General features: G+C 32.9%; 2 protein-coding genes across 5 annotated transcripts; one reads left to right on the top strand and one right to left on the bottom strand.

The window, feature by feature from the left end:
* Window positions 1-162: 162 nt before the first annotated feature.
* Window positions 163-9,848, bottom strand: LOC127246914 (uncharacterized). Of its 2 annotated transcripts, none has more exons than XM_051268565.1 (18): window positions 9,541-9,848; window positions 9,380-9,422; window positions 8,408-8,529; window positions 7,460-7,567; window positions 7,127-7,271; window positions 6,953-7,044; window positions 6,279-6,372; window positions 5,645-6,125; window positions 4,526-4,668; window positions 4,269-4,391; window positions 4,065-4,189; window positions 3,194-3,358; window positions 2,244-2,537; window positions 1,759-2,166; window positions 1,639-1,683; window positions 1,466-1,554; window positions 785-872; window positions 163-589 (listed from the first exon to the last, which is right to left on the bottom strand). In XM_051268565.1, exons 1-18 carry the CDS (start codon window positions 9,715-9,717, stop codon window positions 512-514), a joined length of 2,820 nt encoding a protein of 939 aa, XP_051124522.1. In that variant the 5' UTR covers window positions 9,718-9,848; the 3' UTR covers window positions 163-511. The 2 variants fall into 2 exon arrangements, with proteins under 2 accessions (XP_051124522.1, XP_051124524.1); XM_051268567.1 differs by having other exon boundaries at window positions 165-589; window positions 8,408-8,533; window positions 9,541-9,615.
* A 4,891-nt stretch (window positions 9,849-14,739) lies between these two features.
* LOC127246436 (protein kinase STUNTED-like) lies at window positions 14,740-18,386 on the top strand. Of its 3 annotated transcripts, XM_051267830.1 has the most exons (10): window positions 14,740-15,030; window positions 15,317-15,396; window positions 15,887-15,992; window positions 16,104-16,646; window positions 16,729-16,977; window positions 17,054-17,205; window positions 17,275-17,354; window positions 17,430-17,577; window positions 17,709-17,861; window positions 17,961-18,386. In XM_051267830.1, the coding sequence occupies exons 1-10, from the start codon at window positions 14,775-14,777 to the stop codon at window positions 18,177-18,179; spliced, it is 1,986 nt and encodes a 661-aa protein (XP_051123787.1). In that variant the 5' UTR covers window positions 14,740-14,774; the 3' UTR covers window positions 18,180-18,386. The 3 variants fall into 3 exon arrangements, with proteins under 3 accessions (XP_051123787.1, XP_051123786.1, XP_051123788.1); XM_051267829.1 differs by having other exon boundaries at window positions 15,887-16,646; XM_051267831.1 differs by lacking the exon at window positions 14,740-15,030 and adding an exon at window positions 15,054-15,168 and having other exon boundaries at window positions 15,887-16,646.
* Window positions 18,387-18,961: the final 575 nt, after the last annotated feature.

Consider the following 18,961-nt stretch of genomic DNA (forward strand, 5'->3'; position numbering starts at 1 on the left):
TATGACCCGAGTTCAATCGGAAGTGTGTGCGTGAAAAAATAAAAATAAAAATTTACATATGACCAAAACATTTACTTGTATAACAAATCTAACATTTATTTTTATTTAAAATACATTTCTATTTGAAATATGACAATAATGGTTTACATTAAAATTAAATATTACTTAAATTCAAATTATTTTGTTCCAAAATACACAACAAAAAGCAATGTCTAGTACATATCATAATATCAAATTCATAGCAGATTTATCTAACTACATGATTCTTTCAACATTTTTACATTTTTGCCAAAAGAAAGTATGATATGATCCCATAGAAGTTAAAGCCATACTGTATTAGACAACCTTACAGTTTAATCCTTCAGGTGCTTTCGACAATTTATGCGCTGCACAATCATGTACATCATGAAGCAGGTAACATTTGAGCCGAAGGACATTGGGTTCTTGGATTCAATCTCATCGATTGCTTCTGGGGTGATTTGAAACAAGTGGTACCAACAGATGAAAGGTATTAAGCCATACTGCTCCTCGTACGAACTCTATCAATAATCATTTGTCTGCCGGATAAATCCTCCTCATAACCGACAACCTGCAAGTAAAGCTCGGATAAGCAGACATAGAAAATGTCAAATACTAAATTGGGCTCATACAAAAGTTGTACACATCCTGATTTAAATTGGAACTTTGCTTCCCCATGAGACCGGTAAAGACTGTACATGACCACATGCATCATAAATTCCAGGGAGCAAAGGTTACGACATAATAGAAATGTAAGCAGAGAAACCTGAGAATCAGTTTGCGTTTCACTAAAACCATCATAGATTCCCCGAGCAGCAGTGTCTGTAGAAGGATCATCGTTCTTTTTGTCCAACCTGAAATAAAGAAAATTTCTCCATCAAGTTGGGAACTTGGAAGAAGATGCTAAATAAGTATACATACATATATTTATATATAGATATTTGTTTCTTTAGGAATGTGAGGATAGATATATGGCTCATTGATCAATCCAGGCACAGTGGGATTATCTAAAATAAGCAGCATTCAAATTTGGTTGGTGAAGTAAGATTGAGAACTTCCATTTCCGGCTACATACAGCCTAAGTTGATTTCCTATGTAAACGAGCAGGAAACCATTCTGCAATCTGTATGACAAGTCTACTTACTAGAATGAGATAAACTGTTGTGCTATCTTCAGATATAATATATATGTGCGTGTGTGTGGGTTTGAATGTGCACTACAGCAAAGATTCGTGCTGTTAAGAGATTAAATTGCATTTTTTAGCACAAATTTGAACGACGGAGTAGTTGAGAAGGTGTGAAGTTGGGAAACAGAAAAACTAGCTAGTGGTTTCCTTAAGTTTTTTTTATTATATCTGTGCTTTGATCATGTTTCCAGAACAATGACAATTAATTCTCATTTATCAATGGGCAAAAAAAGAATCAGAATACCAGGACATGGTAGTTACCTGGTCGTCCAATGTTTAGATGGCTCCCCTGGATCAGGTAGGGGATCAACATGCCTTTGAGCAAGCATTGTGGAAGTAGAGGACAAAAACTGTTTCAAATAAAGGAAAAGAATATTCAATGGGCAAAACTTTGACTTACAGAAATAAAAAATTCAAGCAAACTTGCAGGTTACATTCTCATGGCAGACAGTTGTCTCCTCAGGCTTCCGATCTTGGATCTAGTCAAGGACCAGTGGAAATGTGAGAAAAATGCAGCAGCTGTTTTATAAGAAAATGATAGGTCGGCATTTTACCTTTCTTGTCTGCTCCAACAAATCTTCTATAGCTGCAGCAACATCAGGAGCCATAGAAGTTTCTCTACCATTATCAGAAAAACTCTTCTCTGAAGGGCTTTTATTTAAAGAAATTTCAGCAGCATAGACACATGGTAGCGGATGCTTTACATTTTCAGTTCCCGAAAGCCTTTTTCGTTTACTACCACTACTCACATTACTGTTGTCATCTCTTGTGACACACCCCATGGAAGCAACGGTTTGCATGTTTCCCAGACCCTGAAACAGACTTGGATTCTGGGAGGCATTGTCTGCAGATGTTGCCGTAGCAGATTGAGTGGTAAATTGGCTCACAAAATGTAATCCAGCTTCTTGGTCTTGTGGTGTAGGTTCTTTAGGGTGAAATCCTTGTGAATCAACAACCTTGTTCTGTAACAGTGTCAGCAGTGAGTATATGCAAGAGACTCGGAAATGAAACCGATACAAAATAAAAATGAAGAAATTACCTGCTTGACACATTCATATAGCCACTCAGCTGTAGCTACAGGTATTCCCCATTTACAGGCAGCTGCGTATTTTTCGCCATGAGTAAATTTGCATAATAGATGGGTGACTTTCTTCCTCTTCAGTGTTTCGACAAACTTCACTCCAAGAACATAGCACAAATTTCTTAATAGCTGTTTTTCTTTCTTGTCATACATTGAAACACACAGGCAATGTCTTTCAAATCCGGGTAAAGGAACTTGACAAGACAGTGGAGAGTAGAGAATGTGACTGCTAACATCCAGCATACAGCCATCCTTCAAACAAGACATTAAAATAAATCTTGACGTTTATAAATGTATAGGAAAACATCAACTAGATTATTGTATAATTTCCGTGAACTTGGGCAAGCACACTCACTCACTAAGCATATTGATGCATGTGCCACTCAGAATTCATATACTAAATGTGTATAATAACATTTGAGAGGCATATAACAAAAACAGAAATTGTTAATAGTGTAGAAATTATAATATATATATGTAATGAAAATGTATTTGAGAACATATCAAAACCTCAGTGAAACATAAAGATTATTCAGATGTACAATCCAAACTCTCACAATTGCAGGCATGCGCCAGAACAAGTAAAACAGATAAAGTAAAGGACAACCTTACAATCAGCATATTTATAAAACGAGGAATAATGGCAAAATCCTAGAGAAGTTCGGCAACTTGCTCACCCCAATGCAAAAAAATTGATAAAATAAAGCACTTCCCATGAATTACATGTTATCCCGGCACTCCACAGTTATTTCATTATAAGCAAGATTTTGAGCAAAACAAAGATGTAGTTATTAAACTAGAAAAACAGGTTGTTATGGGATAAACAGAGCCTCACAATGGAATCTGTGTTTTGATGTTTTCAACTAATGGAGCTTATACACAGGCAGGATTTAGTAATAGAAAACTACCTCTAGACAAGAATAAATCCAATGAGTGGTTATGTATGTACTCCCAAAATTATTTGTCAGACAGGGCACACCATGACGCTCAACAATGAAGTTCACATTGTTTTCATTTTGATCTATAATAACTTCTCCACCTCCTTGATTAACCCACAACACAATTTCAGATCTCTGAAACAGGAAAATGAAAATTTTTGTTAGGAGTAGCACTAGAACAAAAAGAATATAGAAGCCAAAAGAAAACCAAAACCTTAGTGATACATGTTGCCATGTTGGTGGACTAAATTCATCTTTTACAGAAAAGGAGTATATTGAGGTAAATTAACATACAAGTATTCTGAGACAATACAAGAAAAACTACAGCAGAAGTAGCCTACTTTCTAGAACATCAATAGGCTACAACTACAAGATTAACAAAGTGTTACAGAACTTCACTTTGTAATAATAATTTAAAAAGACATTTTCAGTTGTCATCAGCCACAAGGCAAAAACTGCTGGTTAATTAGATCCTCTGCCCATGGATCCGTAGCATTGTGAAACTCCTGCTAATACATGTTAGTCACTTGGAAATCGTAGTGCCAGAATTCCTCCCATCCTGCCCTATTTAATCCTCCCAAAGGGTTTTTAATAAATGGTCATGTCATAGTGAAGTGATTTTAAAGATCAGAAAACTAAGTCTTATTAGCATTATCACTTAAAGCATGATGGAACTGTTGGATCAAGTATCTTATCAGGCTTCCGCAACAAAAATGAGATATTAGTTTGGTGGCATAAAAATGTAAACTCTAACGTAGTTTCAGCCTTCAGGATTTAGACAGGCATGAAGTGAAAGCTGGCATTAAAATAACTTTAGAATTAACAAAACAGAGTAGCTCACTTGTTCTTCAGGAAAAGTGCTTGAAAAACGGAAGAGCATCCCTTTAAATACCATCGAAGGCTTTAAAGCAGTAATCTCAGTGCTCACTCCACTTTGCAAAGTTGTCTTGGATTCATCTTTCAAATCTATAAACATAAACAGGTTTTGAGAAGCATGTTTGGTGAGTTGCTTGTAGGGATGAACATTTCCACTTTTTATGCTTACTACATAAAGCTTCTGATTGAAAATTTCCGTTTTCCTTGTTGCTAACAGACTGAGAAGCAGATGACTTCCCCTGCTTGACACCAATCATGCTTGTTGTAGTGGTTTTTTTTAAGATTACAGGATCTACAAATAATATAAAGCAAACATAGTCAGTTAGAATGCAGGTTCAATCCATATAGGGCAATTAATGGCCGCATATCCAACAATTACCTGTCCAAGAGCTAAATACAAGCAAAATAGTAAAACTAAATTTTCACCTTTTGGGAGTAGTACATCATAAGCAATGTGACATTTGAGTACAGGAACTTCTTTCTTTTTCTGGGTGCATTCTTCAAGCCATGTTGTTTTAACCACGTATGTAACCCCAAGGGCTGCGAGGCTCCTTATTTCTTTGAGTTCACTGCAGAATCATTTACGATGTTATAGAAAAATCACTATTTACTTGATTCATAATCTTAGACTTGAATGGATTTTGGTAACTTATGATTGTTGATAGTATGCTAACCACAAGTTACTGGGTCCAAGGTATCTAACTATATAATTGACAAATTTAAAAGTAACATACCGGTCCTTCAAAGGAGACTAAAGAACCCAAGAAGTAAAATGTGCAAAAAGCATAAACCCTGTCTAGCTAACTAATAATACTACATCAAAAAAATAAAGATTAATCTATTTGTGAAATTGAGTTACTATTGCATCTTGCATCCTATTGTGCATGAGATGAAAAAACAAATATATATTAGCAAGACAGACAATATCAATACAATACTCAGCTTATCATATGTTGCAAAGACATTATCAATTAGACAAGCCACCCACAACAATCATTGGTAGGAGACACATTAGCAGCAACTGCTGAGGATGTATGATCATAAAAACATATTCATAAGCAATCCTGATTAGCAAAAACATAAAAAATTTTATTTTATTTATTTATTTTATTATTAGTATTATTATTTAAGTCTTTAGGACACTTGCAAAAGTATAAAATATCAGACACACAATCATAGTCAATCCTGATTAGCAAAAACATAAAACATCTTATTTTATTTGTATTATTATTATTATTATTATTATTTTAAGTCTTTAGGACATTTCCAAAAGTATAAAATATCAGACACACAATCACCAAGGAGCCATAAGATAGATTCAACTTATTCCAAAAGCAGGAGGAAGAGATTTCTGTACATTATATATCAGTATTTGTCGCATATTTAAGACTTTAAGTTACTCTAATAGAAACCCATCCATAATCCATATGCAAAAATATGTAAGATAAAATATGTGCATGTTCCCCTTTGGTAGTCCAAAATGATTTCGAGAACAGAGGCTGGAAATTCTTTACATGAAACTGCTATAATGATAAAGGGTCTTACTTGTCACTGGGATTTCCAACTAGAACATGTGTCAATTTTTCACTGAAGGACGTGTATCGAGACCCACCACCTCGACGAACCATGTCAACCAGCTTCCGTAGTGCAGAAGCATCAAAGCCTACGAGTAGAATTCTACACTCAGATAGGTACAGAGCATCATCCTCACTTTGTGAATCATCAGCAACACAAGGATCACAATCTAAATCAGATTTTGGCTTATCACAAGGTGGATTAGTTCCCTCTTTAGGTGACTGAGGAGACTCAGCAAATGTAGGATAGATATTTGGCATGGAATATTCAAGATCAGATTCTGTATCCTGAACCAAAAAGGAAGGCTCCATATCAAGGGCAGTGGCCATAGATGAAGAGCTATGCTGCGGATTTCTGATCCCCTTGCCTTGACTATGCTGCTCCATTGTTTTTGTACTCATCGAAGGTGTCAAACCACCTTGAACTGGATAGGACTCCTCATTAAGGCATGCTGTTCAACCAGGTGGCAAAGAAACAGACAACAATAACATGAGAAGGAAGAGATATCAACCAAATCAGGAATCACGAGCAAACTACTCAAGTAAAAAGAAACTGTATAATAGTAGAAATACGAGCAGAAATTTCTCGCACTACGAAATTTTACCTTTTCTGGCAATTGATTGATGGAACCATTTCCTGGTAACTATGGAGATGTGCCCCCATCTCTTTGCAACCTTATATTTGTCACCTTCAGGGGCTTATGACAAATTAAGGATAACAATGTTCCACATATTATGATGAGCATGCTAGGATAAAACTAATGAAATTCAAATATAAAACAAGTATAGACGAGGACAGTCATTACACCCAAGTCAAAAACTATCCTCAAGTAAAAAATGCAATATTAGCATAGTTTGCATGCAATAAATAAATAGAAGAGGTAACATCTTCACAAAAAAGGCCAAGTAGAACAGGAAATTGATAAAAGCAGCGAAGTGACACTTCAAGCCACAGCAACACTGTCTGAAGAGTGAAATTAAATAATAAGAAGGCAGCAAGTGATTGAAAAAAAAAGGAGGATATCATTATGGTTAAAGCTAAATTACCTGCAAGTAAAAAATACTACACTAAGCAACATAAGTACAAATCAACCACACCAGGTATCAAACAAAGCAACAAATACAAATTCTATCATGTAAAGAGTAAAATAGAAACAAACAAGAAGTAATCAGAAAACTGACACCAGAATTCTGACTTTGAAATTGGTCATGTCAGACAGAAAACAATTGTGTTAATTGCCATCCAATATCCATTGAATAAAGAAAACATAAAGGATATATCACAGATCAAATGTGTACACCGCTTGGTTAGCTCTCCTGAATAACTGCCACCATGTTGCACAGCCAGCTTCTCAATTTCCTTGCGCTCATCTAACCATCAAGAAAGGCAATCCTCAGAAAAAATCTTTGTTGATTCAATCAAAAGAAAAGGCATAACAACAGAAGCGCAAACCTGCAGGAATTCCACTAACGCATATAATCAATCCAGAAAAAGGGAGAACCCTGTAGGCATCCTGAGGAACCACCCGATGCTCTTTCCAGCACTGGGAGAGCCAATTTTGTGTAACAATAGGTTTTTTCAGATTGTTTAGAGCCCACTGCAGAAGTGTATAATACACAGAAATGAGAAGTATAAAAATTGTTTGGAGGGAAGGTTGTGATCCAAAGAATATTAATTTATCAAGCATGATTACTTGAAGATGTGATATACTGATTTCCTCTTTAAGTCTTACAGACATGCATCAAGGAATCTTTAATTGTTTGAGATAAATAACAAAATGAAAACCTTGTATTTTTGCGCTAAAACATTCTTCACAATAACAAAATTGACATCTGACGATGCTTTTGCAAGCAAGACTCCTCCCATTGCAGTAACCATCTTGGAAATTTCAACCTTCAAGAATCCCACAGAAATGCAATCAGAAAATGGTGAAATAAGTGAGAGTCCCAGATAAGTAATTATCTAAGACCAAATTGCATGTGGTAAATGTTTCTAATGAAAGAAAATGACTTTCTTACCTAGAAAGCACATGGAGTATACTGAAAAAATAAAAACCCTTAAGGATGCATTATTACACGCTCTCTAACATATTTGCTGATGTACCATCCAAATATAGTATATTTCAAAGGCTTGTATTTCACATTACAAGCTCTGCTCTCCTCTAGTGCATACACAAATGGCATACTTGAAAAAATCACTACGACAATAAATGTGGAATGTCAACTTTCCCCTGTCAACACCCCAAAGGCTATAGGGTAAAAAAAGAGTTTAAGACATAACATTTAGGACTTGACAAGGAAGTTGTTCAAATTGAAACAACTGCTGCAGCTGAAATCATGAATGATGGTTGATCAAGAGTTCACCAAGCATGAAATGTATGAAAACAAGAGTAAATACTCCTTAGATAGTGTGGCATCATAAATTTTAACTGGATTGAACCCCTATCTTTTTCAGAAGGACTACACATATTTTATCTGATAAAATCTAAAAAAATAAACATCAAAGATATAACCATTTTCATGTTCAGTAAGTGTGATCCAGATTTTCTATCCTAATCAATGCAATTCTAGAGAATGTCATGCATATTCAGAGAAACTATTAATAGAAGAAATAAGTTGCGGTACAAGAATTAAGCTTATCCATAATCATCCTAAGTTGTAATTTATGGTCAGAAGACTACAAAATGAAAGTTCTTAAGTCAACCCTAAGTTTGATATCTCACAAGTACCATACTTTTTCGTCCTTCTCAAAACCAGATGCAAGTATGTTGACGCCATCCATCGCAAGGCAACATGTGAAACCCTGATTTGGCAGTACTCTGTGTTCTTTGGAACAGGTCAACACACACTGTGGACCTAGCTACAAGAAAATATCAACCATAAACAAAATATTGCCCATATTAAACCAGTTTAATGGTTACATTTTACCAAACAAAAGATGAAAATTGAAATCAAAAGCATTTAATATGTCTCCATGATTTAAATCAATCCACTAAGAAACAATTATAGACACTGACTAATTACGTCATAAGGGCAATCTGGATGTTATGAATATACTTAAAAACCACATTGGAATAGCAAGAAATCTGTTCAGATAACCAATCTAAAGATACGAAAAATAAACCTATAGTATAATTGGCAGACATCACACAGCGTAATTCTTCATCAAAGAAGATTCAAAATCTGAGTTCTTAATGCATGAGTCAATCACTAAAAATAACTGTCATTTCATTTTTTTGAGTATGAGATTTGGTCATTAGAATTTAAGACTGGAACCAGATTGCATTATCTGGTATTTTAGCTTTGTAATTAGACTTATAGCTAACATGGCTCCAGACACATAACTCATAGTTATCTGTCATGATGCTTAATTTTTAGCTTGTGGAGTTATCATCAATGAATTGAACAAGGCATATACATATTGGGTTCCCCAGATGATTGCAGCTTTTGTTTCTCCTTAACTATATGTCCAATAACCCACCTTCTTATCAGTCATCTCTTCATTAGACTGTCTTCTACAAGTTAAAAACCTAGTTGTTTTAAGTTTTAACAACGTTATTCTACTAATGTGAATGTAAGTATACATACAGTTGGTGAGATCAGAGCTTCTTGCATCCCTAGATGCAACCCCTCTATTTAACTAATCAAGTTCCAAAATGCAGTAGCTACCAAAAGAAATTAAAATGTATAAATATCAGAAATATACCGATCATTTTACATCCTTTTGAGCGAAGGCTCTCAAACTTTTCCTGCAAAACAAAGCCCTAATATTAAGCAACCAACAACCACCAAAGTAAACCCCATTTCAGCTTCAATACGAAATTGTTCAAAAGAGGGCACAGATTCTTGAGCGTAGCTCAGTAGTACATGCACTGAGGAGGAGATGACGTGGTAATCGTTGGGCCCATTGCGCGACGGGTCGCAGCAGAGGAAGATTTCGGCGCCGTTCAGCTTCAAGGCGTCGTGAAGCGCGTCGAAGAGCTCCGGCGGAACGAGGTTCCGAGACATGAATACATTTGCCCCCTTGAAAACCTTGGCCGCCATCTTCAAGCTCCGATAGTCAGTCTACCTCCAGCAGGGTGCCCCAAGGAATTTCAGTTCAGATTAGGGTTCGAAATTGGGACAGAATTCGTCGCGGAAATTCTCCAATCACCACTCATCATCAGGCGCGGGAACTGCTTTTCCATTTTCCATTAATAATTTCTTTTGAATATTATTTTTATCTGAATAATTATTTATTATTTTATGCAAATTATGGATTTTTTTTTTTCAGTTTAAGATTAATATAAGTTATTTTATTTAATTTCAAAATAACATTTTATTTTAAATTTATTTTAAATTATAATTAAACAAATTATATAAATAATAATACTAATAATAATGATAAAAAATACATAAATGCGTTTGCGCTAGCTACTGAAATTTTGAGGTTTTGTGAGCTAGTGCATTTGAATAAACTTTTTGGCACGTCATAGTGCTAAAAGGTCGTCTTTCTATTTATATAATAGTAAAAATAATTATATTATTATAATACAAATAAATATATATTAAAATAAAAATAATAATTAATTTAATTATAAATTTAAAAAATAAAATATAATTAAGATCTATAATTCTTTTAAAAATATAAATTGAAATGAAATATAAAACATAAAAACTAATAACTTGACATAGATAAAATAAATAATTTAACTACTTTTAATTTTATTATTTACAGTATATTTTAATAATTAATAATAGGTTTGTTTCTTTTTTATATATCTCATCACATGTTTTATCAATTTTTAATAAACTTATCATAATACTTGTGTTTTTCTTTTTAGGGTGTGTTTGCTTGGGTGTTTGGATTTTGAGTTGGAATTTTGAGTTGGAATTTGAACAGTAAAAATTTTGAATCTCAATAGTTGTATGATGTGATATAAATAGGTGTTGATGTGATGTTTTGAATGTAAAATTGATTTTTTAGTATAATATAAAAAATAAAAAATAGGTGTTTAATTTGATGTTTTTTGAAAAAAAATTTTGAATGAATAGTAGAATTTTGGTAAAATTCTTCAAACGAAATGCTTCACTTTTATGTTATAAATTTAAAATATAAAATTTTAATCTTCACACCCAAATAAAATGACCAAATTACGCGGAATTGAGAGAATGTTTTTATAATAAGCCTATTAGCCCGGTTAGTACTAATAGGGCCAAAGCCCAACATTAGGTAAACGGGCCAAGCCCAACAGAAACAGGCCCAATTATTATTCATGGAGATTGTAAATTTTTTTTTAACGGTTAAATATCATAATTTTGTATAAATATATATATAATCTTATAAAATATTAAATTTAAATAATTATTTTTTTGAAAAAAAAAAAAACATGAGGGGTATGGTATTATAAGTGTATATTTTTCAAAGCATACTTTATACCAAAAAAATAAAAAAGAGCAAAAGTGTTTTTACATTATTTAAAATTACTGTGTGTAATGAGAAATTATGTCAAATATAAAAATATATTATTTTAAGTTGAATATTTAGATTTTTTGACTTCCTATAATGAGTATTTTGATTTTTATTTTATTTTATAATTTTATAAAAATTATTTTATATTATTTATTATTAATTTTTGAAAATCTCAATTGAAAAATACGCTTAAGTGAACAAATCCAGAGTCAAATATACAAATTCTAAACTTTCAAGTCATGGCATATAAAATTTAATCATCAATTGAAAATTTCATGTGGTTGTAAAACATTTCAAGAAGAAATAAATAATACACATATTATTGTCAATCTGAAATTAAATTAGACAACAATGTCTCATCTACTAGATGGTTATTGGACCATCTATCATCACATATTCTATTGTTTATTAATTAAATACAATTTATTTTTATTTACATAGTAATATATATTCATGAATTTCAAGCTTTGTCACAAAGATTTTCTCAAAATTTTACTATTTATTCAATTTTTTTTAAAAAAATATTATCAAATCAAACACTTGTGTTTTATTTTTTATATTATACTAAAAATTAATATTATATCTATTTATATCGCATCATACAATTATCAAAGCCCCAACAAACACACCCGAATTATTAATGCAGCCACACACAACGTATTCTATGCTTTATCAGTCACATAATATGGATTATTCGATACTTACTTCGTAGTAAAAATAAAGTTGAAAAACAAAATAAAAACACTGGACGTACGAACCATTTATTATACTACTCTCTCCTATTCCACATAATTTGTCCATATTTTATATTTTTCGTCCGTCTCACGTAATTTGTTTTTTCTATTTTGGAAATATAATTATGCATTTAAATCACATTTTAAAATTTAAAATTTAAAATTTTTTAAATTTTAATTAAATTATTTAATTATCTTAAATTTTTTATAATTATTTTTATTAATACACTTTTTAATTACCTACTAATTTATACTTTATCTAAATTTTTGTGTCTACGGTAATAAGCCCAAAATATCTGGGACAGAGCGCGTACTATTTTTGATCTCACTTAAATTGTATATTGTATGTATTAGTAAAAATAATTATAAATTAAATATTAAAATAATTATATATTCCCTCCGCCCAAAAAAAGTTATCTTGTTTTTCTATTTTCGTCCATCCCAAAACAATTGTAATGTTTCCTTATTTAATAATCGTGGTCCCCACTTTATAACAAAATTATTCGTACTTTTTCAAACAATCCATAATTATTACTCTAACATACTCTTTAAATTTTTTAAAAAAACAATGACATTTTAGTTATTTATATTACATTATATTGTTATTCTTTAATTCTTGTGCTAACTTCCCATAATACATCTTTTTGAGACGAATTGATTAGTTTAATTAAAAAAAAAATTAAAAAATTTAATTATATTTAAAAAATAAATTATATTGAATAAACAAAAATAAAAATAATAGACAAATTAAATTAAGTTGGATAAATAGAGTAATTAATAAATAGATTAAAAAAAAACGACGGTAATAAATAATTGGATTAGGTATTACACACAACATTGATTGTGACTGGTGGGGCAGGGGAAGGAAGGCGCATGCTTGCCACGTGCATTTTGAAATCTATATTAAACTTATCCTAATACTATTATTTAATTTACCAAAATAGTTTAATTAATCGATTATTTAATTGATTGATAAGTACGTTTATTGATATCAAATTCAAGACAAAATGAGTCAAACTGCACTAATTGTTCTCTTTATTAACTTATGAAATAATTGCAACATATGTGTCCCACAAAAATTCCCTTTTTGACGTATAATATAAAAGTTAGTTACATTACTTATATTTGCATATTCATACATATATTTCCACCGTCCGTACTCAAAATATTACTTTTGCTAATTTATATATTCTATTTAAAAAAAATTATTTTTTATTTAGTAAAATAAATTATACGTTAATATTAAAACATCTTAATTTTATTTAAATTTTTAAAAAATATTATTATATATACATAAAATCGAAGATTTTTTTTTATATATTTATACTAATTAATAAAATAATAATATTTTTAAATTTATAGTAAAATTACAAAATAGTACTACCTCCGTCCCACACACCGTGTCTCTGCTATACTGTAGACAAGGTATTTTAGGAGAGGTTTAATTAGTAGATAATTAAGAATATATTAGTGAAAATAATTATCCGATAATATAAATAATTATAAATTAAGATTAAGATAACTAATTAGTTTAAATAAAATTAAAAAAATAAAATATAAAAGTTTAAAATGAGATTAAAGTGTGTAATCATTTACCAAAAAAAAAAAAGTAACAGTATATGAAACGAGGGACAGAAACAACAACATGGACATGGTACGTGAGACGGAGGGAGTATATTCCAGTGGGACAAAAAAATATATTTAATTAAACCGATTAAACGGATCAAATTATTGAGTTTATTTGACTCAGTTAATCTATACAATGAAAATACATAGGATATACCATGACAGTATATATGCCTTATCTGTCTCATTTAATTTGTCTTATATTTATATTTTTGTCCGTTCCATGTAAATTGTTTTTTTTAAATATGATTATACACTTTAATCACATTTTAAATTTTATAATTTAATTATTTTTATTTTAATTAGACTATTTAGTCATATTAATTTTAATATTTAATTATTTTTACTAATAAACTTCTTAATTATTTATTTCATTATTATTATTTTTAAATGAATACATATTCGTTCAACTCAACAAAAATATATATGAACTTTAAGAAAATAAATTATTTATATTATTATTATTATTATTTAAAAAGGCACAGCTTGCTTGTTAGGGAGGGGCTCCCTTAGGGTTAGGGTTAGGCAATGAATTATCGAAACTAATAATACCCAAAATAATTATAATCAGTTTGGACCCTAAACTCATAATACAACTTTGCTCATCAAAATACATATTAATTACATATTAATATATATATTTTATAATTAGCTCTGCATTACTCCCTCCGTCCCATGTAATATACAAAAATTTAGGTAAAATATAATTAATAAGTAATTAAAAAGTGTCTTAAAAATAATTATTATTTAGTAAAAATAATTATAGATTAAAATTAAAATAAGTAATAGTTTAATTAAAATTAAGAAAATTATAAAATTTAAAATTTAAAATGCAATTAACGTGCATAATTATATTTTAAAAAATAGAAGGAATAAGTTATGTGGACTGCCGAAAATAAAAAATAAGAACAAATTTTCAAAAATAGAAGAAATAAGTCATGTGGACGGACGAAAATAGAAAATAAGAACAAATTACGTGGGATGGAAGGAATACTAAATTTGAAAAATAAATAAATGTTATTTTATTTTATTCTCATCAAAATATTACTAGTAGCCCCATTTTTGCTATAACTAAATTCCAACTGGAGGGGCGTACGGAAATCCAGTAGACTTGACCGCATCAGATAATTATCCCATTTTATGGCCACTTGTAAAAATTATTATTATTATTATTAGTACTCTACTACTAGTAGTATTATTTATGAATTTGGTGGGTTTGTTTATTTAATTATTTATTTTAATTAATCCCGAAATTAAGGATTAAAGTAATTCTGCCTTTCACAACTTTGATGCCGCACAGGACACGAAGCAGAATACGCCGTCGTCGTTTCTGCTCGCCGTCGACAATGAGACTGGTGGCGGATGGCGGTGAAAAGGTGGAATGCGGTGCCGGAGACGCTCCGGAACGAGGCGGCGGGGTGGCTGTTGTGGTGGTGGGGGTGAGACTCGACTCGCGGAGCAAGGAGTTGCTGACATGGGCGTTGGTGAAGGTAGCGAGGTCCGGCGATCACGTCATTGCGCTCCACGTACTCAATCCTGAAGCTGGTGAGATAATTATTTCTTTATTTAATTATTTTTTCTTCGGGCGCGGCGTGTTCGTGATGTTGTTTCTCTGTGCAATTTTCATAATTGTGTGCGTGCGGTTGGGGAATTCATTGTCGAGGAGGAGAGGACAGCGGACGGGTGGGGAGAAGGATTTAGACATTACGCATGATTCCATTGAAATTTGGGGTGTTTATGTTTGCGTTTATCTTGTGTTTCAATTTGATTTCTGACGGTCTGGTACTGCCTTAATCTTTTCCAATTTGCTTTGAATCTGAATATTTTATAGATAAATCGAGTATGGCTTCGCTAGTGAAGACATTTGACTCGCTGTTAGCTGCTTATGAAGGCTTCTGCAACCTGAAACAGGTAGTTATGGATATTCGCTTTAAATTTTCTCAGTTTGTGTGTCGATGTTCATGATTTGTGAGTTCGCAGACTTTCTGAATTACGAACAAATGTAGAAGCACAAGCTCATTCATTTGGTTTACTTCTTCACCTTTCTAAATTAATCTTAGCTCACATTCCAATTTTCAGCACTCCATTGGCAATACATTCAGTATTATGGCATGCAACATGTGGGGATTGTTCTTGATAATTTATTTATTTCTATTTTCCTCTTATGATCTATACTTTTTCACATCTACCTGCGGATTCTTAATTTATTGTCCTGCGCAGTAAAATTTTTATTTAAGTAGTAAGCTGGTTATCAGAAGTTCATTTTTTTTGTGTCCATTTGGTAGGTCCAAAGGATCCAAGGAGAACTAAATTTGTAACCGTAGCTTGGTGTTTGTTTCCTTTAATATATATATATATATATTCAATATATTGGGCAAGCTAAGATGTAAGAATTGTGTAGGTGGATCTGAAGTTAAAGATCTGTCAAGGATCTCCAGTTCGTAAAATCCTATTCCTAGAGGCGAAGTTGTGTGGTGCAACAAGTGTGGTAGTTGGGATTTCTGAAGGTCATCGAACTATACGGTCCCGGATCTCTGTTGCCAAGTATTGTGCCAAGAGTCTCCCAAAGAATGTTTCTGTTATATGTGCTGACAATGGCAAGATTTTGTTCCAAACAGGGTCGCCTGCTTCGATTGAACCTGAGTATGGTACTCTTGATGCATCAAAACCAAATAAGAAGAAGAGGAGAACTTTGTCCATAAGTTCCCTGCCCCCTGAGAGAGTTATATCATCATTTAGCAATGAAGGCAAGAGTATGTCGTTGATGAACTCGGAGCCTGTTAAAACCAGAGATATGCCCAAATACAGATCTAGGTGGACACTACTTCGTCGGGTACTTCTACATGGTGGAAGAGTATTGGATTCTTCTTCTACTAAGAAGTCTTCGACAGTGCAATGGTTGTTCCAGTCACAAAACCAACCCTCTATGGGAACTGTTTGTTCTGATCCAAAACAGATCAGTGCATCCAATGGAGATGACTGTTTAGAGTTGGATGATGAGAAGCGTGCTGTTGTACAACATTCTGCTGACACTATTGTTGATTCGTATCCTAAAAAGATCATCCAAGAGGAACTTAAAGAGTTAGTCAACAAGTACACAGTTGCATGCCAATTGTTCAGCTACCAGGAGCTTCTATTAGCAACAAATAATTTTTCACTCGGTTTGTTCTCTTATCGTTCTTTCAAATACTATCTCTCACATCTTTTGTTGGTTTTTATAGTTATACCTAATGTTACTTTCAGAAAATATGATTGGAAGGGGTGGAAGTAGCCAGGTTTATAAAGGACATCAACTGGGAGGAAAGGAGATAGCTGTCAAAGTTTTGAAGCCATCGGTGGATGTGTTGAATCATTTTATTTCAGAAATTGAGCTCATTACGACTTTGCACCACAAAAACATAATATCTTTAGTTGGCTTCTGTTTTGACGAAGACCAACTGCTCTTGGTTTATAATCTTCTGTCAAGAGGGTGCCTGGAACAGAATCTTTATGGTAAGTCCTGCTTCTTTCAATGATGCTGATGACAGTATTATCTCTTAACCCTTGTTCAATGCTTTCGACACTCCAGAATCTGGAACTTTGCTTGGTTGGCATGAGAGGTATAAGGTTGCTTTGGGAGTTGCTGAGGCACTAGAATATTTACACGACGCAGCAAAACCAATTATTCATAGAGACGTTAAATCTTCCAATATATTACTTGCTGATGATTTTGAACCAAAGGTAAGACAGACTTGCAGATCTTTCATCATTGAATCCTTTTGTCATTGTCCCATTTTTGTACGATTGCAGCTATCAGATTTCGGACTTGCTACCTGGGCTTCAAGCTGTTCACATCATTTAGATACATCTGATGTTGCTGGAACATTTGGGTAAGTTTCACACAATCTCATGCTATCTAGACACTAGTAGTTGCATATCCTATATGACACTTCTTTTTGCGACAGCTACTTGGCCCCCGAGTATTTCATGCACGGGAAACTGAATGAAAAAATTGACGTCTATGCATTTGGGGTGGTTCTCCTCGAGCTTCTATCAGGTAGGAAGCCAATAGATAACGGACATCCAAAGGGGCAGGAGAGCTTAGTAATGTGGGTGAGTGTCTAATTTCATGGTGTAACTTTGATATTTATCAGCTCCCGAAATTTTGGATTTTTTTCCATGTAGTGTATCTGGATAGTAAATTCATGTCTTTCCCGAAATTAATGTGTGGCGAATGCTTTCAGGCAAGAAGTATTTTAAAGGAAGGAAAACTTTCAGAATTGCGAGATCCCAGTTTAGCTAATAATGCATACGACGGCGATCAATTTGAGAGAATGGTCTTAGCTGCAACCCTTTGCATCAGACATGCCTCTCAATCGCGTCCTGTGATTAGCACTGTAAGCGAGTTCTTGCTACCCTATCCAGTTCTAAGAACCATCATAATAAGATTGTCCCAAGTCGAAATACATCTCTGCTGTTTGATTCTTTGGTACCAGGTTACGAAGCTCCTTCAAGGGGATCCGGAAATTATAGAGTGGGCAAGGCAAGAAAGTAATGCATGTGAAGACAAGATCAATGGAGACATCCAATCGTTCATTAATGTTGCATTGCTTGATTTGGAAGATGACGCGACTTCGGTTAGCAGCAGCGAGCAGAATGTGTTGGTGGAGGACTACTTGCGAGGTAGGTGGAGCCGTTCCTCTAGCTTCGATTAATGTTGTTCTTGTAGTCGACGATTGTGTGTTCGTTCGAAAAGGTGTTGTCTTTTTTTGTGGATTGAGTTGACGGGTGCTGCATTCATGAAGCTTCTTTATTTGGCACATAACATAACATAAGATAAAGAGTGTTGAACTAATTCTCGAATCCAATCGGAATCCAGGACAAGAATGGTGTGTTAAATGATTATGGGTGAATTCAATCAAGCAAGCATTAGATTAGAGTATTGTTTCATTTAGTAGTAGTAGTAGTAGTAGTAGTAGCTATTGCTCAATGTTTGTGACCAATTTTTGCGAGGCTTTTACAAATGATCTATTGAACTCGTGATGTTAATGTTTGTCTTCATTATATACTCCATTTCTTTTTTGTTAAAAATCTCTTTCCAAGTTTTGTACCTGAATCCAAACCATCGTCGTCTCCTCCATCTCCACTCCAACAGCTGAATCAGAACGCCAATTTACACTACGCTAACATGTAGGCCATTCTATTAGAATTTAAACACTTTAAAGTTTAAAACTAGTAGTTTCCTTATATAATATATATATATATATATATATATTGATAGAGGTTGATGTTAAAGTGATGAATACAAATACATTTAATGTTGTACTGCATGATAAGTTGTTTCGTAAGGATGGTCTGTCTGATGGTGGACTCTTGATCGTAAAGTCAAACTCCGCCTAAGTTTGCTGTCTCCGCCTAAGTTTGCTGTTATACATAGTTCGCGACTGCAAATTTAGTTTGCAGTAGTACTGTTTTAAAAAAATTAGAACGACATTGA

The sequence above is a fragment of the Andrographis paniculata genome, unplaced genomic scaffold, assembly GCF_009805555.1.
Source record: "Andrographis paniculata isolate CXL003 unplaced genomic scaffold, ASM980555v1 Contig30END, whole genome shotgun sequence".
In the NCBI taxonomy this organism is placed as follows: domain Eukaryota; kingdom Viridiplantae; phylum Streptophyta; class Magnoliopsida; order Lamiales; family Acanthaceae; genus Andrographis; species Andrographis paniculata.